Here is a 26,694-nt window from a genome sequence, read left to right as displayed (position 1 = left end):
GGCCACACAGACTGCCCAGCGAGGCCCTCGGTCGTAAACGGCGTCGTCTCCCTTCCCGGTCGAAAGGAGCGGGCTCGGATCCGGAAGGCCGGCCAGAAAGCATCGGACACTCTGTACAAGGCTACTCGATCCGACAGTAGCCAGGAGGCGGCAGGCGTCCCTACCTCCACCAGCCAGAACCAGCAACCCGGCGCCAAGCGCGCGCGCACGAGAACGCCCTCCGCAAGCTCGATCGTTTGCCTCGGTGACGGAAGCACTGACAGCAGCAGCATGGATGAAGACGAGGCGGACGAAGGCGAAGGCGAAGACTCCCCCGACAACACCTCCATCGACCGTCCCGTGCTACCCATGCCAAGCAGGAGCCAACGGGCAGCACAGAAGCCAAACTACAACGTCGCGAATGCCTACACCCACCTCGAACTCGACTCGGAGACGTAAGCCGAGAGCGGCGACCCCACGGATGCTACGCGTTGCGCAGGGCAACGTCGGAAAGATCTCCCCGGCGCACACGGCTTTCCTGCAGCTCTGCTGGGAGGCTCAGATAGATGTGGTCCTCGTCCAGGAACCCTGGACGGGCTGGAAGGACGGAAACGTGCAACTGAACACGCACCCGGGTTTCGACTCTTTCGTCCCGGTCGACTTCTGGGACAGCGAAGGAACCAGACCAAGAGTATTGACCTACACACGCAAAGGGATAGGGATGACGGTGGAGCAGCAGAGGCCTGTCCACACGAGAGACGTACTGTGGCTGGTGGTCGACAAAACGACGACTATCGTCAACGTGTACAGACAACCCCGCGACCCCCACAGCCGCACAACAGGGATACTGCTAGAACTCAAACCCCCGGAGCGAGCTTTGATCGCGGGTGACTTCAACGCGCATCACTACTCTTGGGAGCCCGGGACGAGGAACGGGAACCGGGGAGATGACATTGCAGGCTGGGCAGACGGCCACAATCTCTCTCTTATCAGCGAAGTTGGGGTGGCAACCCAGGATTGCGGACATGTCCTGGACCTGGCTTTCTCTAATATCCCTTTTGCGCACGCGCAGGTCAGCCCACAGCTACACCCGGGAGCTGACCACGAGGCCATCGTGGCCGTCATACCACTATTCAAACGCCCAGTGTCACAGGGAGAGGGCCACCCGCAGCCACGGCCACTGTCAGTGCCCGACTCGGCGCTGCCTCGGCTGAGAGACCTGATCGAAGGGGGGCTAGCTGCGATGCCCAATCTGGGGGATCAACCTACTCCGGAAGACCTGGACGGGCAGGCAAGTCACATCGTCGAGCTCTTCTCCCGAGCCATTGAGGCGGTCGGCAAGAAGAGAGGAAAACATGGTAAAGGCGCGGCTTGGTGGACGGAGGAATGCGCAGAGGCCCACAGAGCATACCGTGCTGCCCGCAACCAACAAGCCTGGGAGACGGAGCAAGATGCGCACCTTTATCTAATGGAGAAACGAAAGGCGTTCCTGAGCACGGTGAGGAAGGCTAAGCGAGCATACTGGGCCGGAAAGATCGATGGAGTCGCTTCAGACCGGGACCTGTACCAGATCATGGGTTGGCGGAAGGCGAGCCCACTGACCAGAGCACCCCCATTGGTTGTGGACAACCAGACGATCGAGGATACTGACGAAAAGGCCCAAGCGCTTCGGGAAGCCCTTCTCGACAGGTTTAGTGCGGAAGATGACGCACCGGGTAATCCGTTTGACGTACCCGTCGTCCCAAGGCGAGCGATTACTTGGCAGGACAATGTTAGCGGAGAAGAAGTGAAGACGGCCACCTTAACAAAGACAACGACCCCTGGTGTGGACGGGATCACCACGCGCCTCCTCCAGGCCTGCTGGGGCGTCATCTCGGAGCCGGTCAGGCAGCTATTCCAGTCCTGTATGCGGGCCGGCCACTTTCCTCTGCCTTTCCGCAGAGCTGAGGTGGTCATGATCCAGAAGGCCGGCAGGGATGCCTCCAAGCCCGGGTCCTGGCGGCCGATCGCGCTCCTCTCGTGCTTGGGCAAAGGACTCGAGAGACTAATAGCCAGAAGGATGGCTTCTCTGGCGATTGTCGAGCGCATCGTCAGTCCGCAACAGATCGGAGCTCTACAAGGCAGGTCAGCCGTCGATCTGACGACCTGCCTCGCCCACGATATCGAAACGGCCCTCCTAAAAGGGCTCACGGCGACGCTTCTGACTATGGACGTAAAAGGGGCGTTCGACTCCGTCCTTCGGAACCGGCTCGTCATTAGACTGCGTCAGCAGGGATGGCCACACGGCTTGATTAGACTCATCTTCAGCTTCTGCTGCAACCGCATCGCCAGAGTCCGACTGGAAGAAAGCACGACGGAATACTTTCCTCTGTCATGCGGGCTGCCTCAGGGGTCGCCACTATCTCCCATCGTCTTTCTGCTCTACATCGCGGAGATCCTTGAAGACGACCCGGACGCGCGATTCGGGTACGCGGACGACATCGCCACTCTGGCCATCAGCCCCTCCCTGGAGAGCAACGTCGCAATACTCAACCGAAGCGCAGCCGGCATTCTCAGATGGGGCTCGGAGAACAAGGTCTCCTTCGACCCGAGCAAGTGCGAGGTCATCCACTTTACTAGGAAGCACAGCCAGCCAGCGGAGCTGCCAGAGGTCAGGGCGGGGGATTTGGTGGTCAAGGCCTCGACAAATCCTGTACGCTGGCTGGGTGTCTGGTTCGACAAGAGACTGTCCTTCCGGCACCACGTCGACACAAGAGTAGCTGCGGCAAAGAAGGCAGCTCAACACCTGAGGCAGCTTACAAACACAAAGAGAGGACTGCCAGCGGCCGCCGTGCGAAAAGCCGTCGTCTCCTACGTACTGCCGATCGCGCTCTTCGGCGCCGAAACATGGTACGCAGGTATCACGAAGCCGGCTTCGAGACGCCAAGCGGAGACAGACACGAGTCCGCCTTTCCAAGGAAGACCCGTCAACACAGGCCAGAAGGGGCTCGTGCAGAAGATCGACAGCGTCATTACAGCGGCAGCAAGGATCGTTCTACCTGTCTGGAGGACAACGCCAACCAGTAGCCTCCTCCGAGACGCCGGCTTACCGTCAGCCAAAGTCGCCTTAGAAGGCGTCCGTTTACGGGCCGCAGTCCGACTACAGAGGATTGATCGCCGACACCCGCTAGTCGCGCGGCTCTCCCAGCAGGGACAGCAACAGACGAGACTACAACGGACGGCTGAACTTCTGCCAAGATGCGGAAGACCAACGTTCCTCCAATCACAGTACCTGCCAAGCTCACAGGATCAGATAGTAGTTCAATGCAAAGAAGAGGCTGCGAAAGCTTTCGAGCGCTGGCTAAAGACAGTACCGGAAAGCCATATGATCGTCTTCTCGGACGGCTCCAGGGCGACGAACGGAGCCGTGGGGTACGGCTTCGTCATCTACCGAGACTCCAAACGCATAGCGCAAGGGTGCGGCCGACTCGGACTAGCAGAAGTGTTCGACGCCGAGGTCGAAGGGGCGCGAACCGGCCTCAGAAGGGCTCTGCTCACCAATCGCGGTCATCCAATCCACATATGTATCGACAACACCAGCGTTATACAAGGCATCCGCGGCAAGGCGCCGGACTCGTCACAAGACGCGTTCCTCGAAATCCAAGAAGCGGCCAGGATATTTGATATACGGACGCACTGGTCCCCGGGACACCAGGGCATCGAAGGAAACGAGGCCGCGGACCGGCTGGCCAAAGAAGGAACGACACTGCCGGCGCGGATGGGTCAAATGGCAACACTAGCGGGCATCAAGCGGCTTGCAAGGGAAAAATTACAAAGCCAGCACAGGAGATGGTGGTATAAAGAGCGAAGGCCGCGGTACGCGGACTTGGGGCTTGAGGCAGCTCTGTCCAGCCCTCCTGAACTGGCCTTGCCGCGGGCTACGTTACATCACCTGCTGGCGGCACGATCGGGTCACGGGGACTTCGAGCAATATCACCGACGTTTCAACCACGACGACGCTCTAATGATGTGCTCTTGTGGAGAGGCGAAAGACGTGGACCACCTGGTCTACTGTCGACTAACGCTGGCGAGGAGGCAACGGTGGCCGACCCTCCACTCTCGCAGTATGCCCGAGCCCATAGGTCCTATGGGATCTCTCGAGGCCTACTTCAAGAGATTAATCACCGACCCACGAGGCTTCGAGGCCTTTCTCCGCGTGACGGACTTCTTCCAGAAGATCTGTCTGCAGTAGCAGCATCCACACCTAGGTAGATGTGAGTGCGGACTACAAAGAACCTCCCGATTCCAAGGGACGATTTGGGAAAGAATGAAACTGGGGCACCAGCGGGAACCGGGGACAGACAGAACGCGTAGTGGCCACAAGGCATGATTTGGAGGACGATGTAAAGAGACGACGTACTGTAGAGTAGGTAGCCTTGGCTCACGGCCCTCCACGCCATATACCCTTCGGGAGGTCTGCGGTAAGGGCTCTAGCCCGGCCGCCACGGCGTTAAATACAACAACAACAACAACAACTATAACTCCAAACGAGGTAAGATCTCTCTTTCCAGTTACTCCAATGACAATACTAACGGAAGGCTCATCAGACAGAATGGCAAGACGACGAATCCGATCCAGGCCTTGATGACGACCACTGCTCGACTAAGTCGATGACTGCCGACGTTTTGGACTACGAACATCTACGTGGCAGAAGTTATCACAGTGACATCTTTAGTTCCACTTACTGGTACACGCCGCCGGAAAACACAAGTGACTGAAAACTAACGACTTTGACCAGGGCCCCAAATGACGAATTGCAGAGTGAGGCGATGGGTCTTTGGTCAGGACAGTCAAAGACGTGTGACCCGGGGCACCATGATGCTAATTAATTTCTGTCAGGCACTCCCTGTTGTGCGAGACTTTGCATGGAGAGCTCTTCCTTGCCAACCTTCCAGAGAACGCCCAGGTATTGTTGCTCTGGATCAAGCCGCTCGCAAGTATGCTCATTACCTCGCAGAAAATCTTGGATGTTGGGACTGGGACAGGTGCTTGGGCTATGTATGGCCGTATACATAAAAGGCGTCAAGGAAGTAATGCTGACATTCTTGCCTCAGCGAAGTTGGCGAAAGTCACCCACACGCCCTCGTGGTTGGAATCGACCTATCACCGATTCAGCCTCAACATGTTCCGCCGAACGTAGAGTTGTCAGTCCAGCCTGTCCTTTGTCATCGACAATTGGAATTTGCGAGAGCTCCTCCTTGCATAGCAATGCTGACTCCTCTTCCAGCCAGATTGATGACTTCAACGAACCGTGGACATTCAAGGACAATTCGCTCGACTACATCAACATGCGATTCCTGGCTGGTTCCGTTCGTGATTGGAATTTTTTAGTGGGCGAAGCTTATCGTTGCTTGAAGGAAGGCGGTATTCTCGAGAGTTCAGAGCCATCGTTTCTCATCCAGAGCGATGACGGCACAGTGAACGCGAGAAGTTCCTGGTACCAGTGGTCGAGAGTCTTCGAACAATACGGGGCTCAGATTGGACAGACGTTCTCTGTAGTACAAGAGGGCATACAAAAACGGGCTCTGGAAGAGGCACACTTCAGTGACATCCGGGAGCTCAACTATAAGGTATGGATTGCATTACTACCACCAGTGCTTGGAGAGAAGTTTAACGTTTGATCTCAGATACCGATCGGGAGGTGGCCAAGAGATGAAGAATACGAATGGCTGGGACGCTGCGCGCAGTCAGCGATAGAAAAGGACGCCTTGGGGTTTCTTCTGCGTCCGTGTACGTCGACTGGGTGGAATATTGGACACATCGAAAATACGTTGCCGCCCTGAAAGCGGAGATGGGGTCAGGCTTGACGCACCCGTGGTTTTGGTTTAAGAAGGTTTGGGGGCGTAAGATGCCATCATCTTCAGTTGTACAGTAGTGTAGGGTTGCAATGGCTAGTCTGGAGTCTCATTTGATACTGAACTGTAGTTCTGTATGTATGCAGTACATACATACTGAAAAAGCCTATCGTGTGGGTGCCATTTTCGGAGCGAGATTGTCTTTTTGCATTATGAACCATTCAACCAGACAGCTGTTATATAAATCGTCGAGAGCCAACCTTGCAGAAATCTTATGGATATTACAATCAAGAATGAAAAACTTAACATAAATAAAATAAAAACAAGAAGGAATTGCTCCGCTCACAAGAGATGAAAAGGAAGTAGCTACTATTAGAAAATGGAAACTACGTAAAGAACGCTCCACAGGGGCACGACTCGTCTGGTCCGCGAGGGTTGAGGACCAGGAATTCAGGAAGTAAGAAGATGATCACCAGGGTGACGAACGTGTTACAGCGTAGTGTCGCCGGCAACTGGTAGAAAATTCTTTTCGGGTTTCTCAACAGCAGAAACGTGCCCACAGGCGATGTAGCCCAGAAGGTTGGATCAATGATGTGGCGAGCGGGTTTCAATTAGTCTAGACGGGTACGTGTGTAGCAAGTTTCGGCTCGACATGAAGAAATCCGGACCGGTGCCGCGTTCCATTGATCTACAGTTCGTATTGTGCGTAACATCTCAAAAAGCATTCTTGTGTACAGTATTGAAACCGTCCTCGTCAATCACCTTTTCGCCTCATGATGAGCGAATGTGCAATCTTGCGCATATTGACACAGCTGTTCAGTCGACTTCCAAAAGTACAAATCTCAACCATCGTTTGTGTCGCCTCTTTCATACCACATCACCTTTCATTCACGGTAATGGGCGCTTCTGGTTCGGTTGAGAATTGCCACGCTGTTCGGCAGCTGGTAATAAACCTGCTCGGGGCAATCACGGAGTTCACGCTCCGCGGCAATACTGACCAAGCATGAGAGGCTTCCCTCCAGTCAGGCATTCTCGAATTGACGGGAGACATTAGCAGTCTCGTTACACACCCCGGGGATTAGCAGTTAATGCACAGCATCCAAAGGAACAAACTGGTTGCCATTGAGCTCTTCGGTGAATGGCAGGGGTTTCAACATACCCCAGTTAAACAACTGGTATACTACGTGGAGCTAGGCCAGCGTGTTGGCGTTGATATTTCCCTTCTCAGTAAGTGACATCGCCCAATCCCTTGTGCCATCCATTACCTGTTGACTTCTCCAGCGAGAATCGCCCGTATATGCTCGTTGTCATGGGCGTCCTAAGAGAAGCCGGGCCTAAACACGTCGCGTACACAACTAGGTTCACTATCTTCCTGCCCGGGAATCCGTACGGAGACCTGAACCGGGTCGTATAGGAACCCCTTCGACGGCACTTCCGGCACTTCCGGCTCTGGCTATTGTCACTAGGATCAACCATGGCCTGTCTGGGTGTGACGTGATTCGGTATTCTGGAAGCAACGGGCGGAAAGAGCCGGACGGCCTTGGCCCTAGTCCTTTGATGTTTACTAAGGGCATGATGAAAAGTGATATGTGGAACATCTACAACAACCAGAGTAAAAAAAGGTCATTCACGCGGGCAATGACGGCGTTGGATCGTTGGCGCCCATCATCGGCGTGTATGATTTCTCATGGATCGCCAATGCATCGAAACTGTCAGTCGCCGATCGTGTACTAATGGTCGACGTCGGCGGTGGCAGCGGCCGTGCGATCCAGGCTGTCTGCCAGAGCACCGGCCTGTCGCTGACACGTTTCATGCTCCAAGACAAGGAGCCAGTCATCTCGAAGGTTGAAGAATCGGGTTTCTACCGGGATTGACGCTCATGTTGATTAATATGCACAAACATCTTAGCTACCTTGAACGTAGGAGCAGGCAACAAGCGCATGAATCCATTGACGTTGCTTGCTTGAGATTTTCTCAACTAAGATCACCAAGTACCTTTGCCCCAACCTGACTTGTTCAGTTTTGGGTTCATTTACACGATCACTGCAACTCAGGTCTATAGTTGTACGGTTTTTCTTCCATTAGGTGGATGAGTTTCAATGAACTAAGAATTGCATAAACCACCCTGCATACATCGCGGACCCACTCTTTGATCTCTGCACGGCCCCGTCGCCAGGACCTGCGTGAACAGCTTCGACAGCTATTAGACATGTCCGGTGTCCAGTTCCCCTCCATATCTTGCAAGCCGGATCCGCTGAGAAACCCGACAAAAGAACCGGTGGATCTTGAAAGAACTCCTGTCAGGTCGGTAAGCACGTGCGGCAGCAATTGTTCGCGTCTGTGGAACTTTCGGCTGATGGCTTAAGGCTGCCCTTTCGGCTGCCGCCGTACCCTCCTTCCGCGTTTCGCCCGTTGTCTCCACCTCCCACCTTTCTTGACCATGAATGGTATCGCTCGACTGTCCTTCCGACGTACCCAGCTCGCTGTCACCAACTGACACAAACGTAGACGCGCAAGCTTCCATCTCGAAGATATCACGCAAGTCCATCTCAGGCAGCCCCAGGAAGGAACCTTCTTCAGCCGCGCCGATCGCACTCGCAGTGTCAGCGTCGCTCATGGAAAACTCCTCCATCATGCCCTCGGCATCGTGGTTGAGTGGTGCTAAATCCGTCCGTTGTTCATGTTCTGCTGGGTTGCTGGGAGGTTCGCCTATATCAGCCTCGTCTTGCCGGACGCCCGACACGGTGCCGCCGTCATCGACCTCGACTTCGTGTGGGGCATCCGCTTCCCCACTTGTGACTTCCTTCGCCGTTGCGTCTTCGTCCCCCACGCTATCGGGTGTTCCCCGCACGCTGCTTCCGACCTCCCCCGCCTCAATGGGGTCGCCGATCTCCGCCGTGCTTTGGCCAGGTTCGGACGTTGATCTCTTCCGTCGACGGCGTGTAACCCGCCGTCGGCGTCCAATACCGTGCATCCCCTTGACGAGTTCCACCAGCTGGTTCGGATGGACGTCAGTTCAAGCCATTCATGCAAACGGCACAAGGCATCTATGCCAAGACCTACAAAACGATTCACGTCGGGAATGCTTTGGCCGTCCGGTACGTGGACAGCTCCATCTAATTGACCGTAAGTCGGATTGAAATGGACGACGGCCGAGAACACATGGGCTCCCTCGCCCAGCTGCACGGCCTTTCGTTTCGCGCTTGCCCCACCCTTCCGGACCTTCTCTTTGGCCTTTTTGTCGTGTGTGAAGACGATCTTGTCCGACGACACAGAGGCCATGGTGTTGCGAGTTGAGTGATCTACAATCCGAATATGATCTAATGCAGCCTATTGCCCGAGAATAGCTATCGAGATAGGATTCTGTTGCCCTCAAGTACGACGATATGGAATAGAGGCCATTACAGACTGTGTTGAAGTTCGAAGTGAGCCAATTTGACATCTTGTGGTTCGTAGACCGCAGCTCTTTGTTGATCTTCGACCAACGTCTGCTCTTCTTCATACAACTCATACAGTTCGAGCAGCTAGCAATGTATCTGGCTGGCCTCTGTGAAGCGAGCAGTCGTTTTCGGTTAGTTAAATTTTGATTAGTTGGGTCACATGTAGACTTCAATCGAAAAAAAAAATATTCAAGCGACATCACAGATCCATGAAAACTACATTAGCAACTGCAAGATCTAAATCCTGCTGCTGAGCCAAGAGATATTCTGGACGTTTCAAAGGTGCTTGGATCAATGAAGATACTGTAATGGTCTGATGCTTCGACTCTGCTTGATAAGGTGCGGTGGCCAGATCATACCACATCGAAAAAGGCCGAACGCTGGTAAGCCCGCAACAGCACTTTGCAGCCGCATCCGACCCTGGAATCCGGTCATGTTGGACAATGAAATCGTCATCGCAGTTGATTTCTGATCTTTCTGGCGATCTTCTCCGGCAGAGTCAGAAGCGGCCACACGCAAACTTCGAAATTGCCATGTTTGATGACGTCCAGGGTGTTTAGTGGGGATGGTAAAATAGCTGTATCTGGATTCGTCCCACGCATGGAGCCAAAATTGGCTTTCGGTGGTTCACATCTGATGGCCGATTGATTTCGGATTCTTAAGGATGTCTGCATAGTTGCCAAGAAGCGACGTTGCACAGTGTGGAATCTCTGCACAGCGTCTCATTACTGATTTGCTCCTGGCACAAACACTTCACCCCAACAACTGGCATGCATACGAGATGATTACAGTATCTGGCCCTACACTTCTAGAAGCTAGAACATCCTAAACACTGACGAACCCCGCGGACAGGAAGACGGCAAGAAAGAAGAAGAAGAACACCCTGCCAAGTGGCCGACTTTACGAGACCCAAAGTCAGTCAATAACTCTTGCCATGATCGATCCTGCGACTAAGACAACCCGGAAGCAACTACTTGATTCGGGAAGAAAGAGGCGGGGTCAGCTCGAGGTGAGTGTAGCACGCACCGTTCGCTAAGAATTGCTAGCCACATCACTCAGAACAACCAAAAGTGGCCGGGTTTGCGATAAAACGAGGATGCAGAATGCTTCAATCAGAGAAAAATTCCAGCGGCGCCTGTGAAGGTGGTCTTCTTATGTCGCCACAAAGCACCCACGATGTGTATAGGTTGGACTTCGAATGAGTCCATAGAAATACTGTAATTGGAGATTAGATCGCAATCGATCCATCATGGATCGAACCTCGAGTACCAGTAGCCATTGCAACACGAGGAATCATGTCACCTCATTAGTAAAATACATTGACATGAAGCAGGATCACTGCCTCTTTGTAGGACCAAGCCCAATGCTGTAAAATCTGATGAAGAAGGCTCTCACGTCGGGGCGAAAGATAGCCTACCAAACTCTAAGGATGTGAGATCGAGCTACGCACCAGCCGGCCAAAGGAGGAAACCTCGACGCAGTCAACCCTCGCCACATCATGTCCAAAACCGAGGTAAGAAACGACGAGGTCCGTTCGAATGGAAGTCTTATGTTTTACGTCTTCTAACAATCCGCATCACAGCGCAAGCTCATCGTTGGATGCACGAGAGCAAATGTGACATCGTAATCGATAGTCTTGGACCATGCAGTGGTGGTCTTAGCCGCGATAGGGAAGAAGCTTGTTTTGGAGTGTCAGTAACAAGTTTTGCTAGGACAACATAGACAGAAATCCATCAATTACTTCCATTACGTACAAGAAAGCAGGGAGTTTATAAATGCTACTTAATGTCTGACTTTGCTGCGCGGCATCCTACAAGTTGATCTATCTTTTTGATTTGGTGCGTTTCGAGGCCCTGTGTTCCCTTCGAGCTTGCCTTCGAGCACTAGTCTCTCAGATGTGAGGGAGTTTTATAAAGGAAGTCATAGCGTTTCCGGGTCGGGAAAAGGGGAACGAAGACACTTTATCAAGACTCTTGTGGTGTCGCCGGCAACACCCTCTGAGCATTAGAGAAGTCGATCTGGGTGGCCATCCAACTACAAAAGTGAAAGAAAACGTACAGCCTTCACCCTACCTGATACCGCACGATGGATACAGTACCCAACACGAGAGATCTTGTTGCGCACCAAGACAAAATACCTCGCACCTTTTATTGGACCAAGCCAAAGGGCGCGTCCACCCTACATACTATCCATCACTTCCCCATCTTGCGTGAGTTTCTGGTAATCGTGGTTGCTAGAAAGCAGCAAGTGGGTCTAATAAAGCCGGTCCCATACGTATACACCGAGAAAAAAGACAAAAAAGGCTGCAAGGTGGTCACAGCCGGCACCATGTGAACCGGTTGCGCTGACGGGGATTGCCGCGGTCGTGTGCACCGTCGGTTTATGGTAAGTCCATGACGGTTGAACATCACCACCAGACGTTGCTGTAACAAGACTGATCGCGGTGCTGATGCTTGAGGTATTACGGTCGATGGTAGTGTTCCAGAATCCATGGGTGGATTCTAGCCTGTCGGGAAGTCTAGTCGTATGAGTTGTAGTCGTATGAGTTGTAGTCGTATGAGTTGCTTTCAAGGTTGACACGTCCCCTTCCATGGCACAAGTGCATATTTGAGGAAGCTCGGTCACCGTGCTTGAGAGCGACTGAACGGTACTGACTGTAGGAGAAGTAGTGTACAGATTGGCAAACGCCCAGATCTCCATGGTGACGTTCTGCGAGTGACTTAGTGCGACGTATACGCAAGGTTGCGAAGGGACTCATGGACCATCCTGTTATATACCGCATTCGTGACCTGACGCCAAAACTGGCTGTCCACCTAGTATTGGCTTACTACGAGAGCTCATCTGTCTCGAGAGTTAAAGCTGATGAGATTACTGTCAAATATGGCTGATGTGACCGGCATTTTGAATATAAATAGTTCCGGCGTCATAAGATCTAGAGAACCTTCGGTTTCTCCTTCTCGCAACTTCGGAAAATGACATCATCATCTCCGTCAGAATTCCTTTTAGTGCAGGACGAACAAGCACTTGCCGATGCTTGTGCCTATGCGAACGTTTTGCTTTCTCCCACAAGTATATTCTCGAAGTCTCCGTCACCAGCTTATCCACGGAGGATTCCCGGACCTACTCTATCTCAATCAAGGCCGCAAGAAACGAACGAACTTAGGAACAGCAGTGTCATAGAAAGCCGTCCTTCACCGTTTCGCCCAGAGAGCACATTTCATCCTGTCAACACCACATTGTTGTCAAGCCAGATGATTAGTCTTAGAAACTTGGAGATTAAACCAGGTCCGAGCCGGGCTTCAGGTGTCACAGTTTGTACAGGGCGGACGAAGCAAACAAATCTTCGCAAAGTAGCTCAGCCATGATGTCAAAAATCACTCACTTTACTAAAGTCTGGGACCTTGAAGGGAAATGGCGACATGTAATTAAGAAATGTGCGCTCTGAAAGAATGAGTGTATCTTCGTAAAGCCATGCGGAATTTTGCACATCCTTCAGCATATTCATAGCCATATTCTTGTCTGCCATCGATATGACATACAAGATACCGATAGTATTGCAATGCGGCTCTGAGCCGCTTGATACATATCAGAGACCTCTTTTGGTGATGTAAGCTAATTAACCACATGCAGACCTTCAATTTGGAGACCACTGGAAAACAGGCGGGCAACTCCAAACGCCAAGATAGACGCCCACCACACGACCATCCTCCGCCGCGAAATAGCACACCATTCTACCATTGACGAGCTCCGTGACGAGTCTGCCATGCGTCACCCAGCTGAACGTGGCCCCAGGCGTGATCGGCTCGTGCTGAACGGGATTGCCAGGGTTACCCTTCTTCTGCCTCTTTTGGCTGGCAAGAAGTCAGATTTCAAGTACGTGAAAGGAGCTGGATCAGAAGCGTACTTTAAACGACCCATATTTGCGGATTCCTCTTTTCGCTTGGGATGGAAGCAGACAGTCTCGAATTCTTCTACTTATCACATGCGTCCGTCTCCGTTCGTTTAGCCCCTATCATTAAGCGTGGCAGGCGTTCAGATTGAACGAAACTAGGTCTTTGGCAAAGAGCCCTCGACGGACTTCGACTTTGCTTCTCGGGTAGGCTCTTCGGGTAGTTGTATCGTATAGTTACGACGCGATTATGAAAACTAGCTCACCCTAGTGACTGATATATAGCCTCGAGACGTACTAAATACTTCTAGTGATGGCCTGGAAAACTTCTTTTGAGAATGGATGTAGGGAATATTCTGACTAAATCTAGATTCGGTCGTCTTCGCTACGTGGCCGCATGTGCGTCGAAACGATTTGATGTGACAATTCTGACCGAAACAGCCTTTTAGTATTTGTATAGCCGGTTAAGGAGTTTCCTTGAAAGTAGTAACGTCCGCTTATGTGTATAGAAGCGTTACGCTTCCTCCTAATAGCGGTTGGTGGACCGAATACATACTGAAGACTCACGTTTGTGCTGTTTATTTTAGTAATGGTTATATAGTTCAGAATTTTGTAATTGCAGTTCGGTATCGTCAGGACGCAATAGATAGTGCACGCAACTCTCAGGGTCGCGATTCTATACAACGATCTGTCTGCGCGGAGCTCCTGTTTCAATTTGGGGCTGACCAAAACACGCCAGGAGAGTGGAGACAATGTCCATTGTTCTTTGCCCGTCAGAACAACAGCGAAGAAGCAGTGCGGCTATCGATTGCCTCTCGTGCGTGCCTCTAACGATGCTCGTTGACTTCCTTATCCAGATCGACGACTATGGAAGCAGACATGGTCCGAAGCTCCACTTGGAATGACGGATTCTAGAACGTTACAGTACAAAAACGCTCCCAACGATATCCATTAGCGCTGCGCAGTCGAAATCGGCTCGAGGGTGGTCCCCCACATTGCTATGTCTGGGCGCAATGACCCCACTACACGAGGAAACAGATCCACCTCTCTCTGGCCGGTGGCTGGGACTGCCAAAGAGGCTTGAGAACGAGTTTTGGATATGGCGTGTTCTAGACCTTGCTGACTATGTGCCCTGTAACAAGCAAGGATGCGAAGGAAACGACATGTGCGTTTTGGACGCACGAATACACCACATCAACCGAAGTGACGGAAATTGCAACTCAGCGGCAGATATGGCCATCGCAACTGCCTACAAGTCCTTGGTGAGGCGTGCCTTTACGAAACGCCCCCGTGACGATATTCTCATGAATGCCCCACACGAAAGAACCCAAAACGGCTTTCAGTCGTAGCATGCTACACAATGGCTACTCCGCCAAGTATCACGCGAACGTGCGAGACAAACGAGCTTAAATGACGCAGTCGATGCCACGATCCTCTCACCATATTGGACTGCATCTCGTTGTTCACACAGCCTCACTACCGCTCGAGAGACTGCAATCATTAGATCATCGACCACACGAATTTCTCCCTTTCTTATGCCAATGGAGGGACAGAGCGCAAATACACTCGAGGCTGACGTCATCATCATTGGCGCAGGTTTTAGTGGATGTTATGCTTTATTCGAGATTCGGGAGGCGGGATTCTCTGCCAAGGTTCTTGAACGCGGAGACGACTTTGGCGGTGTCTGGCATTTCAATCGGTATCCCGGTGCCAGGGTCGATTCCGACACGCCCGCCTACCAGTTCAGCTTGCCAAGAGTCTGGGCTGATTTCCACTTCACGGAGCGGTTTCCTGGTAGCGAGGAGATCCGTCGGTACTTTCGCCATGTCGATGCAACGCTGGATCTGCGCCAGGACACCATTTTCGACGCCCAGGTAGACGAGGCGAAGTACGACACCGAGGCCGGGCGTTGGCGATTTAGGACGTCTAACGGGCTACGCGCGACGTCCAAGTATGCGATATTCGCATGCGGCTCGATGAACAAGCCGTACATGCCACCTGTCCCAAACCAAGACCTGTTCGATGGGCCCATCATACACCCGTCCGCTTGGCCCGACAATCTCTCATTGACGGGCAAGAAGATTGGCATCATCGGTCAGGGTGCGTCAGGTCTACAAATTGTGCAGGAGCTCGCTCAACTCGACTGCGAGCTGACGGTTTTTGTCCGCAACCCTTGTATCGCGGTCCCGATGCATCAGAGACAGCTGTCATACCGAGAGTCAGAGGAGATGAAACACTACTACGATGCCATATTCGCGAAGGCCAAGTTCGGCTCGTCTTCGGCCCTCCCATACAATCAAAATTCTGACTCGCTACGCTGCGCGACAGAGACCGAACGAAACGACCTACTTGAGAGGTTGTGGAACAGAGGTGGCCTCGGCCTCACACAGTCAAACTATCGCGATATCGTCCAAAATTCTGACTCGCTACGCTGCGCGACAGAGACCGAACGAAACGACCTACTTGAGAGGTTGTGGAACAGAGGTGGCCTCGGCCTCACACAGTCAAACTATCGCGATATCGTCCTTGACGAGAAGGCCAACGCATGCTTGTACGATTTCTGGGTTCGAAAAACGCGAAGCCGGATGACGGACCCCAACAAAATGGACATCGTCGCGCCTTTGCAGCAGTTTGAATGGTTCGGATCAACACGCGTCAACCTTGAGATAAACTACTACGAGACGCTGGACCAACCGAATGTCAAAGTGGTGAACCTCAAGGAGACGCCGATCCAATCCTTTGACAGGCAAGGGATTCTCGCCGGTAGCTCTGATGTTGCTACACACCACGACTTGGACGTTGTCATCATGGCCACCGGCTACGACGGCGTGACAGGTAGCTTGCTGGACATGAACATCCACGGCAAGAATGGCGTCCGGCTGAAGGATGCTTGGAAAAGCGGCATCAACACGCACCTTGGCATGATGATCCCCGATATGCCCAATGCATTTGTGCTGTACGGGCCGCAAGGCCCGACGACGCAGACCAACGCGCCGCCTTTTATTGAGCTCCAGGTTGACTGGGTAGTAAGGCTCCTAAGGCGGATGAGCCAGGATCATCTGCATTCCATCGAGCCCTCGAAAGAGTCTTGTGTATTTTGGAAAGATCTCGTTACGGAGGCCTTTGAGTCAACCCTTTTTCGCGATAGCACCGCGTGGTGGACCGGCGCGAACGTTCCACACAAGAGAGTCGAGCCATTGGTCTATCTGGGTGGGATCCAGCCATGGAGGCGGTTGTGTGAGCGGTCTCTGCGTGACTGGACAGACTTCATCGTGTCGTAAGGGCAAGAATAGCTTCGATTATTGTAGCCTGGCTGACGGGAGTTTTCATTTATCTGTCCTGAATGCCTATAATGTGTCAAACCCTATCATCAGCACTGTAACAATCTCTGACTTCCCGCGGTGAATTCTGAGACGCGGTGATCTGGAGGCGAGCTGTGACCGATGACTTCGCATTCTGGTCTATGTCGACTACGAGTTATTCGTGCACTCTGGTACAAAGATAAAGCCCATCCATCTCAACTCGTTTATTTGGCAGTATGCGTGCGAAAACGTACGGTGATTGATCCTTAATGAACAAGGGGTACCGATGTTTTCCCATTGATCGGCACGCGCCCATATCCTATACCACGCGATATGCCTCGTCCCCTCGTTCATTGCTGTTAGTAGTAGCGTCTCTCACGTGATTCCCAAGAGTCTTGAACGGCAAACGAAAAATAGACTGCTGTATAACTGGGAGACGATGTAGACCTTCCGCTGTCTTAGAGAAAACGGCTGCTCGTGCCTCTAGGGATAAGTCCCTCAGGCGGCGGTTTTTGCAGTTCCCACCAGGGAGGTTCATCCTGAATGCGGACCTGGCCTTCATCAAGTTCGCCAGTGCCGGCCCTTTTGAATCTCAAGGCACCTATGACTTTCTTGAAAGAGGCAACTGTGCTAAACGTCAGAAATCTTTTTGGAGAAGGGTGGCCATGACTTCAATGTACATATAAACGTCAGCCGAACAGCGATCTCTTCGAACAAGGCCTTGATTTTGTTGACCAAGGTGACAGTCTTTGGAATCTTCGAGCGGAGACTCGTCATTGTGGGTGCCACTTTTGTAGGCGTTGTGGTATACAAATATGTCAGAAGAAGTACGTTTATGACGGGTTGATAGACGCTGGGATGGTTTGAGGAAGATTCCAAAATCACAACTAGATCAAAGGCTAGCAACCTGAGCGACGACTGGGTTTTTATACTGTTCAAGTCTTGGCAGACTGTCGAGATAGCTACACAGCTCAGCCGGGTTAGAGTGACACTCGCAGGCTGTCATCGGTCGGTAGACCAATCATCAGAGAGAACCGCGTGACATCTGCAGGGTCTCTCTAATAGCTCACTGATTACGCTTCGTGCTTCGAATCGAGGGAGCGATGGACCGTCGTGGAATCCTTGAAGAATGCATGACTCGGGTACTGTGGACCGCAAGGACACACGCTGAACACCTGAACCAACATCAACCTGCGACATTATGCTTGATATAACGGACTTGCCACAAAAACAGTTCTCTCAATGGTAAAAGTGGTCCTTACGACGGGACCCGACCAAGTCGTGATAACTCTGGTGCTTGGAGGAGCACCATATACATGATTGGTCGGTCATCACCCAGCTGAGCCGTACCGTACAGTACCCAAACAGACACATATGCGTCATACAAATCTATGCCATAATGAGGATGAGCTGCAGGCGACATTCTCCTTTGATGAGCACCAGACAGTGTGTAGGTCTCCCTGAAACTCATTCTGCTAAAATGCATTTCTGGCTTCCCCCTGCTTTCCTTCTCTTGGTATGTACAGTATGTACTTCAGTTTGCAATCACTGACAATACTGTAACGTCGTCAATTTTGGAAGAAGGTCGAGTAGAAGCCGGGTCTGCTTCTTTACGGCAAGAGCTTGTTGTGGCTGCGTATGGTGGACACCCTTCATCGGCAATTCTGTGCCCGCTATGAATTACAGCAAAACGGTCGATTCGATGTTTGTCGGAACTATTTAATTACCCAGGTGGCATTGCTTTCCTTGCGGCGATGCTGTTTACATAGACCAAGTGATGGATTAAGCCACAGCATCGAAAGCAGTCAAGATCAATATGGAGGTACCCCAGCCCCCCATCAACGGCAGACCCGACAACCTTACCGCAAGGCTCGTCGCAATCATCATCCACGAGATGACAGCATGCATCTCGCGTTGGCGCGATTATGCCGCTTCCAAAGATGCGCAGCTTCAGCAACTTCACAAAACCTGCCAACAACTCGGAGCACGGATCGAAACGCAGCGTCACACCATCAACGCGCAAGACGAGCGCATTGCCAGTCTAGAATTCGAAATATCTCCTATGGAACTCTCATGCAATACCGTGTCGCCAGCGGCGTTTTCAATGTCGCTGCAGGAGTCTAGACGCAAGATGTCGGGTGCTGTTGTAGGCCTCCAATCAAACTTTACGGGCGGCACGTTTGATAATGCTTTGTGTGAGACATACATCCAACCATCTGATGATGCGAATCTAGAGGAGGACACTTTTGATCCATTGATGGCGTTGGCAATGACCGCGGTAGAGGATGCAACTGGACCGCGTGCTGGAGCAGAGGGGTTGACGCAGAGTGAGAGCCAAAACCCGAGGAAAAGGCGGTTGGAAGAGTCCGATGATGAATCGTAGAGAGTCTGTCATAGAGTGTTTGAAGGGACGAAATCAGATCATCAAGTCTGTCTGCAATACATTGTTGGTCATTGGTTTACATACCTTGGACCAGGAGATTTGCCAAAGAGAGCGGGTTGAGTTCGTTACTGTATGTATCTATGAGATCCATCTACAAACGCCGCCACGTTGGCTAAGTGATCTCAGTCCTATCACGCAGGCGAGCATCATGCGAGACATCCCAAAGATCTCAGAAAACCAAAGAATGATACTCTCATGTTGTTTTACGTGGTCTCGTAATAGCAATCAATTCCCGCAATCACACCGACTCGCTATCATCTTCGTGCTCCCCTCTGTTACCAAGCTCTAGACCATAGACTTTGTCCCAATACTCTTTCACGAGGCTCTGAGCATTCTTTAGATTCACCGCCGGCTCCGTAGTCACTTGCCACTGGATTTTGTAGTGCACCATGCCGTCGACCTTCTTTCGGCCGGTGACCTTTCCCGTCCAATGCTCCAGAGTAGGATCACATTGACACGACCGTACTCTCCTGGAGTAAGAACAGCCATGGAGCTTGTTCCAAGCGAGCAAAACTGGCAACATGTGCTGAAGTCGGTCTGCGGGTTCCCAAGTTGGTTCCCACGCCACGCGGTAATAGATTGTACCACCAGAGTTGCTGTGTCCTTGGATATGCCTCACTTGCCATTCACTCGTACTCGATGCGTCTTCGCTGTTGGGGTTGTCTGTAGTTGCTCTCATCTTTCGTTCAGGCTGTTAGCCGAAGGCCGGTGTGGACGTCGTATTCAAAGTTGAACGCAATACAATGGGCGTCGAATGGGTCTTGGAGGCGAGACAGCGAAGCAAGTGTCAACGCTGAAACGTAAGGAGCTTCCGGATGTTTTATACAGTAGTTACGAGCGTACGTAACTTAACGGACCGAGGCGACTCAACTTTACCTATGACGGCCCGTGTTGCTCCATTAGTTGGTTCCTCCACCGAAAGGGTTCGAAATCGAGACGTTTAGGGCGAGGACGAGTAAGTCGATACATGCTTACATTCCACAGGACTCCAGTCTTAGACATGCGTATGTGGGTCTACAGATGCCTCTCGGGCCGAAATCGAATTCTGAGGCTTTGATCTGCAGAGCCTTCAACGCAGCCATTTGTGGTTCGATCTACATACCGGAAGAATGACCGGTTAGCGGTGCTTGCCGGTTCAGTTGCTTGGGCTGCAACATCGCAAGTGACAGGGACAGCTGAGTCTGTCGAGCCATTCAAGTGGGCCATGCTAAAAGCCAATTATGACTTTATAAGAAACTTCTGTTCTTCATGGAGAAGGGCGTTTTGGTTGATTGCAATCCCTGGCAGCGGAGAGGTTCGCAAACGACACCGTTGTCTGGACGCCTGCATGCGCAGAACTGACGCCAGGAAAAAGGGAATACAGTACTGTGGAACTGACTTTGACAGGGGCGTGTCGATGTTGCTTTGCCAGCGTCAATGACCAAAACTACAATCGCCTCCCACAACAGCCTATTCCGGCCTTTGACGCGGTATGACTCCGCTCGGAATCTCGGCTCGATAAGCAACTTGACGTTGGACTTAACAGAACACAGTTCGATGACTGTCTCAATACGAGTATCGTTTTAAGTGCCAGGAAGATGGTGGGATGCCTCCGAAGGCTGGTAATGTTGAACACCATGCTTGGAAACCAGATGCAGGAAATGCCCGCCTGACAGATATTTGAGACTACTCTAAACAGACGACTAGGGGATGAGCGTCTGGGTTTTGTTGTGGAGGGCTCGAAAGTACGTATGAAAACAACAGAAGACGACAGAAGATGAGTTGTACGCGTGAGACTGTCCATCCGCCATCGCCCTGCTGTTCGGTAGAAACGTTAGTACGCATTCCGTCGACGCGTACAGGTAGATCTGCGCGGGTATCAGCAGGTTGTTCCAGGCAACCCCTGCTGTTATAGACGACGCAAAAAACGGACACCAACTCGTACGAGCCTTACCGCTTCCGTTTGATTTGTTCTAAGATGAGCTAGCTGGTAGAAGAGACCCAACTGGCAGGTAGGAAATAGAAATTGCGTACGCAGGTGCAAAATTGCCTCAAGGAGAGAGATCAGCTGAGAAGCAGTCCTTGAGAAATAGACGCATCGGCAAGCAGAGAGCAGCGAGCCAAAGCAGAATTGGAAGTAAAGCTCGAGGACGCCAACGCCGAGTGTGGAAGTCTCCGAGGTGGGTTACAAGAAACCAAAAAAACAACCGGAGCTGCATGAGGCTATGGTTTCTCGGCACCGATCGACGTTTCCCCAGATCTTCAATGTTACAGAAGGAATGGTCGACAAGCCCTCTGGAATTAGTCCTTTGGCGTATGCGTGCATACAAGGTGAATCTATCAGGCTCCGACAGAAGTCGGCGAACAACGCGCACCAGCAACAGAGGTGAATGAATAGTCGCTGTCCATAACAGCTTTGATATCGCGTCACAATGTCGAAAAGCTTCTCATGGCAAATGGCCTTGAAAATGCCACATGGATCAGAAAAACAGAAAATGGTCCCTGTCTTTTTGGCAACGTGGTAGCTGAAAATGTTAAGACTGTCGGCTTGATCTCATGCGACCATCAAGTCACTTTGTTCACAACTGAGGGCTTCGTAGCGGATCACGGTGGGGTAGGGACATAGTAGGGACATAGTGAAGGAACACTATCCTAAATCGTACGGCAAAGGTAAATGTCTTGTACTACGCAAAGTAAAGCGTGACGTCTTTGTTGAGGAAGCGGAGGCCTGATATAGTCACAAGATACTGTATCTACTTCTTGACTATACCATCGGATACATCGGGACGAACATGCTCACGGTTATAGCATCCAAGCCTGACGCCTGGCAACTTCAGAGATTGCTGGCCACTCTCGGATTTCACTATGTATATCTGGAGGACGAGGAGCCATTTGCACTACACCGAGTATCTTCCCAGAATATTCAAACGGACGGTACCAGTATGGCGGTAGATACACTCTTCGTAGACTCCGGCACTGCTGAAAGAGTCGTAAAGCGTTGGCGGCAGGTCGCTCATTTAGTGGATGATTCTCCTTCTGCGAAATGATTTCGTCCATTTGAGAGTCGCCCAAGGGACCTGGCGGGTATACCGCTTTCTGCTTCGTAGTAAGGGCGAGCTTTTGAAGCCTAGGAAGCTGTTGAATGGCTGGAATAAGCTCCTACGTTCGATCAGCACACATGTATCAGAGACTGTATCATGTACCAACATGAAGAGCGAGTTGCATACCGACACTCTCACCCCATCTAGTTCGCCTCTCAGTAGGAGAAACCGAATGTTGTGAACATGGGCCACTACCTCCTGCACATCTCTCAGAGACCAATCATGTTTGTTGATCTGCAGGGTTTCCAACTGAGGGTGCGAAGAAATGTCTTGAAGAATGGGTAGCAGTTGACGTTGGCTGCGAATATCGAAAAGGAATGATCGCGCGTTGGGAAACACTGTCAAACGAAAGTCGTGAATTGTCAAAGCTCGATACTGTAGCAGGTTTACCGAAGGCAAGATGCATTGACGGAGAACAACATTGAAGGCGTGGTTGAAAGACTCTTCCCTGTACCCGAAGTCGAGCGTCAGCTCTCTTAGACCGCTCATACAGCAGAGGACTTAAGCAAATAGTGCTGGTGTTGCATTGTAGTGGGGCTCATCAACTGCTTTTGGAAGCCATCGGATGCGGAGAGTGAATAACCTTGAAGCATTTGTAAGCACAAACACTGTATAATCCTCTTTGACAGAGCATGAAGTCCGTGATTACCTGACTGCCGAAAGGATTTGTTCGTTTCCCCTGATGGCTCTTAATAAGGAGCTTACCTGGCGTTTGTTGATCCAGACCTTGATCGACTTGAATAGGCACGGGATGGATGAGAATCGAAGACGCTTGCTGGTCAATGAGATATGCAGCAGGCTCCGAAGATCGTCATCCTTCCAGAGGTCGAAAAGATCGAGGATGATTTCCGGCGGCAACTGGAGAAGCGGGAACGGCTTCGAAGCACTGGGAATTGCGGGATCTGAGATCAGATCAGACGGGACTCGGTTCGAAAGCTCGCTCCTACTACCAACAGTACGCACGCATGCCTCCATGACGAGTTCTAGAGATGCAAAATAAGAGCAGGGTAATGAATGATCTTAACCACGAGTTGGATGGAGTTGATGAAGTGGCATGACCCTCAGACGAGACACGCAGCTTATATATACTGCTTGAAGGCTCATCGTGATGAGTCTGCCCGCTTTCCGCTGCCGGTGTCATAACCCCATCGAGAAGGTGATCCAGGCACTACACCTGAAGCGGTAGTAACCAATCAATGGATCATTATGCGCCAGCAAACAGGCTTAGACGAGAGGCATCACACTGACTCTCCCGACGACATATTGGTCCTTGACTGGGTCTCCTATCTCCTGAAGGCTCCGGTAATCGGGAAGCGCAAATCACCGTAGAGAACGTGGGTATAAGTTGTATGTGATCAGACGTCGAAAACTTGCATACGCTCTTCACAATAATCTATTCCTGGTGACAATTTTCTATCCTGCCAGTTATGCCATGCCATCGGGGCAAACTCCTTGCGTCTGACTTGTGGTTGGACGTCTGATCAGAGGTCAACGTGGTCGTCTTTTAGACTCTGTCTTCTCTCGGATTTCTGAACTAGTGTACGAGGTTGATGAATGATATTCGTCATTATATAGCTAGACCTCTTGGCATGCGATATATCATCATGATTCACTGGCGTTTTTTGGAGACAGCCTGCACGGCCATCAGAGTACCTGATTAGGGGAATCTAGCCCAAGCGTCGCGGCGGAGGCCGGCCGCTAGACCTCGTAGCCCGGCTGATGGGCCAATGCGAAGGCCGCGCTCCGAAAAGGCGCGCGGAACTGGGGCCCAGTCGTCCCCCGCTCGACCCCCAGCAGTAAGAAGTCAGAGCCACAGGCGGGTGGACTAGTATTCAAGAGTTAGAGATAACTTCAGTATACATACGAGTCCAACGGCTCCATTATAAGAACGTCCCCTTGCTGCTTTGGTCAGGCTGTGCTTGAGGCTCCTGCTTCACCCAAAAGCGGCCCGCTATCATCGATGTGCTAGTTCAGCGTTGGTGTAAGACGTGATGGAACGAAAGCTTGAAGTGGTGAATAGTCCGGCTAGCTGCCTAGATCGTTCGACTTCCATTCATCGTCATGAATCCGTTGTCTTCCATATATACTCCTGCTCGTGGAAAACATCGACAAAACGATGCGTCTTGCTGGCCTTCTCGACAACTGAGAAGAGGCCATCATTTAGCTACCTACCGAAAATGCTGACCCATACTCCAATGGCTCCGGTGGCCGCTATGCACACTTCAATAGATGTGAGGGGCTTTCTCGGCGAGTTTGAACCATGGTCTTTTGGGAGAACATAATGCCAAGTATGATACCCCGTTTGCTGCACGATATTCGGCACTAACCTATTGAAAGCCACAGATGTCGAGGCCAGTTATGCCGAAACCAGATCCTGGATCAGCACAACGCGTGAGTAAGCTCGAAATCGAAGTCGCAGCAACGGCCGTCGCGACCGGCTGGCAGACCGTCTCTGTAATCACAATTCTCGAGCATCGCTATGATCAAAGCTGCGACACCCGTTTCGAGAGGGAGAGAGGAGTAGAGAGCTGGAAGCCGGAGATTGACGCACAGAAATAGCGTGCGTCGAGTTTGTTTGCTTATTGGGATTCTATGGAGGGCGGCCGGGATGAGGCCATGGTAGATCGGGAGTTATGGCACGTTTTCGACATGATATCTCATACGAGGGCCCGGTAGCAGGATCTACTTAGAGGTCATCTGGGTTGGATCCCCCCAACCTTCGCGTGAGCCCAAGCAACCACAGTATTGTGCACATGTCGCTTCCCCTCTCACAAACATTACCAATGTTTGAGAATCCGCAAACTGCTGTGATGGGCTTCCGCAGACCTCTAGTAACGGCTTGAGCGACTGGTTTGCAAACAAAAAATGTGGGGTCAGGATAATATACGACAGTGCGAGTGGCAGCGTGCAATCAAGTGCTACTTGAACATATCATCATCGGCTTCGACAGTGGCCATATTCTCCTAATGCTGACTATGGTGGTTTGTACACAGTAAGAACGACTTCGAGCCCAACCCGTGTTGGTCAAGTTCAGACAGAAAGCATTGAAGGCATTGCGACGCTCGTCAGGCCTGAGGGGTTTGCTGCGACATGACCTGACCAACCGACGGCCGTCGTGAGATGAGGCAGTCACATCATCGTAAGGTAGATGCCGCGATGTCGAGCAGTCGAAGAGATGAAGGCGCCAGAACCGGCTGATGTGCAGCGCATTGTGGAGGAGCCGAGTACCCAGGGTGACTTCCTATCTATCATGTTGTCTAGCGTTCAACTGGCGATAGTAGAGTGCCATCCTTTCAAGACTTTCGGACCGAGATTGTCGTCCTTCATTGGGTTCCGTCCCCAAAACTGTTCCCAGCGAATGGAAGTGGCGGCATCAACGAGTCTATAGACGTCTTGATTTTTCTCACATCCTCGTTGATACGCCCGAGTCTAATACCGTAAGAATTGTGCTACATGCCTGTAGTGGAGTCAAGGTAGCTCACTGGTTGTTCGTGGCGCCAACTTTTTTTCGTTGGAATTCTTTGGCCTCTTCGAGTCTGCAGAGACCCTTCTTCAGTCGTTCTAGTCGTTCTGCAATGCTGTGCCTATTTATGATTAGTACTTTCATACACCGTTTGTAGCTACGCCTACATGGGCAAATCTGATTGTACGCCAGACAGCATGCGATTTTCGAGAGATCTGTTTCCGGTCTGTCCTGAGCCGGGGCTGAGTTGGGCTTCTCTTGCATGCCTCGAGGACGGCTCTGTTGTTGAGTCTTGAAGCTGAGCCAGGAGGCGATCGATGTCAATTGCGTCAGGTGATGCAGGCGATCGTCGCAGACCTGTAACGGCGGACTGAGCATTCATGCCCGCTGGGCTATTGCGGAGATATTGAGAGCCACGTTGGGCAGACTCTGACGAGACCTTAGCTGACTTCGACGAGCCTGCGGCAGTGGGTTGTTGATAGGCAAGGTTTCCTTCGTCTGACAAGTGACCCGGTGGCCTACACGATGGCTGGGCCGGTAGCTGGGACATGTCCGTCTGAAGCAGAGAACTGAAAGTGTAAGAGAAGTCTCGACGGCAGCAATGAGTGCAGGTGAGTGCCGATGAACGAGGTGATGGTCGGAAACGCCAGACAGCGCAATGGCACTTATAGTCATCGAGGCGTAACAGACCTGGACTCGTCCAGCCCATGTTGCCGTTGGCACAAGCCGAGCGACGGGACGGCATGGCTCCTCGTCTTTGAGTTCACAGTCGGGTGATCATCATCGCGCTCAGTAGAGACAAAAGACTGTTGGCCGTGTCATCAGTGGCCTAAGCGATGTTCCGGTCTTGCTCTAGTTCTGGTGGTCTCGCGGTTACCCCTTGTCGCCGAAGCGGAACGGCGGACTTGTAGATCGTAATCGCCGTGCAGGCGTTTTCCACTCGGCCAAATTGATAGGATCGCACCTGTTTTCTGCTAACCTGCACGTCTCCAACATATCTTGAGGTATTCGAGCAGGCACTACACTGCCATGTTGGAAGCAAAGTACGGCACGTTGAACCAGCATCGCCGCAATATTGGACATGGTTCTTGAAAGCAAGCACGAGGCATACGGCCTCGGACGTGTCGGAGCAGCGGAGTGCGTGCGAAATGAGCGAGCTTGGTTCGGCAGGAGAAAACTTCCGATCAGACTCAGTATCACAGTCCACGACTCGAGGAACTGTTTGTAGCGGTGGTCTTGCCGTCTAGGGACAAGTGCGAAAAAC

General features: G+C 51.8%; 8 protein-coding genes across 8 annotated transcripts; 5 read left to right on the top strand and 3 right to left on the bottom strand.

Moving 5' to 3' along the window:
* Nucleotides 1-4,463: 4,463 nt before the first annotated feature.
* BDZ83DRAFT_640382 (uncharacterized protein) lies at nt 4,464-4,905 on the top strand (the record flags this gene model as incomplete). Its single annotated transcript, XM_060509484.1, has 3 exons — nt 4,464-4,510; nt 4,566-4,705; nt 4,757-4,905. Coding segments are annotated over exons 2-3 (164 nt in total), but the record flags the coding sequence as incomplete, so codon positions are not given.
* On the top strand, nt 4,777-6,110 carry BDZ83DRAFT_640376 (S-adenosyl-L-methionine-dependent methyltransferase). Its single transcript, XM_060509483.1, has 6 exons — nt 4,777-4,955; nt 4,976-5,016; nt 5,073-5,162; nt 5,246-5,588; nt 5,646-5,748; nt 5,805-6,110. The coding sequence occupies exons 1-6, from the start codon at nt 4,884-4,886 to the stop codon at nt 5,891-5,893; spliced, it is 738 nt and encodes a 245-aa protein (XP_060358856.1). The 5' UTR covers nt 4,777-4,883; the 3' UTR covers nt 5,894-6,110.
* A 1,778-nt stretch (nt 6,111-7,888) lies between these two features.
* BDZ83DRAFT_124733 (uncharacterized protein) lies at nt 7,889-9,414 on the top strand. The gene is made up of 2 exons (XM_060501174.1): nt 7,889-8,939; nt 9,161-9,414. Exons 1-2 carry the CDS (start codon nt 8,258-8,260, stop codon nt 9,250-9,252), a joined length of 774 nt encoding a protein of 257 aa, XP_060358855.1. The 5' UTR covers nt 7,889-8,257; the 3' UTR covers nt 9,253-9,414.
* Nucleotides 9,415-14,683: 5,269 nt separating this feature from the next.
* On the top strand, nt 14,684-16,423 carry BDZ83DRAFT_591304 (steroid monooxygenase; the record flags this gene model as incomplete). The annotated part of the gene is made up of 2 exons (XM_060506422.1): nt 14,684-15,498; nt 15,613-16,423. The coding sequence occupies 2 exons, from the start codon at nt 14,684-14,686 to the stop codon at nt 16,421-16,423; spliced, it is 1,626 nt and encodes a 541-aa protein (XP_060358854.1).
* A 1,837-nt stretch (nt 16,424-18,260) lies between these two features.
* On the top strand, nt 18,261-18,827 carry BDZ83DRAFT_757512 (uncharacterized protein; the record flags this gene model as incomplete). The annotated part of the gene is made up of 1 exon (XM_060514908.1): nt 18,261-18,827. One exon carries the CDS (start codon nt 18,261-18,263, stop codon nt 18,825-18,827), a length of 567 nt encoding a protein of 188 aa, XP_060358853.1.
* Nucleotides 18,828-18,937: 110 nt separating this feature from the next.
* Nucleotides 18,938-19,749, bottom strand: BDZ83DRAFT_640369 (uncharacterized protein). Its single transcript, XM_060509482.1, has one exon. It carries the CDS (start codon nt 19,564-19,566, stop codon nt 19,126-19,128), a length of 441 nt encoding a protein of 146 aa, XP_060358852.1. The 5' UTR covers nt 19,567-19,749; the 3' UTR covers nt 18,938-19,125.
* A 1,882-nt stretch (nt 19,750-21,631) lies between these two features.
* BDZ83DRAFT_640365 (uncharacterized protein) lies at nt 21,632-22,526 on the bottom strand. Its single transcript, XM_060509481.1, has 2 exons — nt 22,094-22,526; nt 21,632-22,025 (listed from the first exon to the last, which is right to left on the bottom strand). Exons 1-2 carry the CDS (start codon nt 22,454-22,456, stop codon nt 21,669-21,671), a joined length of 720 nt encoding a protein of 239 aa, XP_060358851.1. The 5' UTR covers nt 22,457-22,526; the 3' UTR covers nt 21,632-21,668.
* A 2,742-nt stretch (nt 22,527-25,268) lies between these two features.
* Nucleotides 25,269-26,515, bottom strand: BDZ83DRAFT_640361 (uncharacterized protein). The gene is made up of 4 exons (XM_060509480.1): nt 26,395-26,515; nt 25,598-26,288; nt 25,450-25,551; nt 25,269-25,396 (listed from the first exon to the last, which is right to left on the bottom strand). The coding sequence occupies exons 2-4, from the start codon at nt 26,137-26,139 to the stop codon at nt 25,291-25,293; spliced, it is 750 nt and encodes a 249-aa protein (XP_060358850.1). The 5' UTR covers nt 26,140-26,288; nt 26,395-26,515; the 3' UTR covers nt 25,269-25,290.
* Between the last annotated feature and the right edge of the window lie 179 nt (nt 26,516-26,694).

Source organism: Colletotrichum acutatum, assembly GCF_030867785.1.
Source record: "Colletotrichum acutatum strain CBS 112980 chromosome Unknown BDZ83scaffold_169, whole genome shotgun sequence".
NCBI classification, from domain to species: domain Eukaryota; kingdom Fungi; phylum Ascomycota; class Sordariomycetes; order Glomerellales; family Glomerellaceae; genus Colletotrichum; species Colletotrichum acutatum.
Note: the sequence above shows the minus strand (reverse complement) of the source record. Positions and strands in the feature narration are given on the sequence as shown.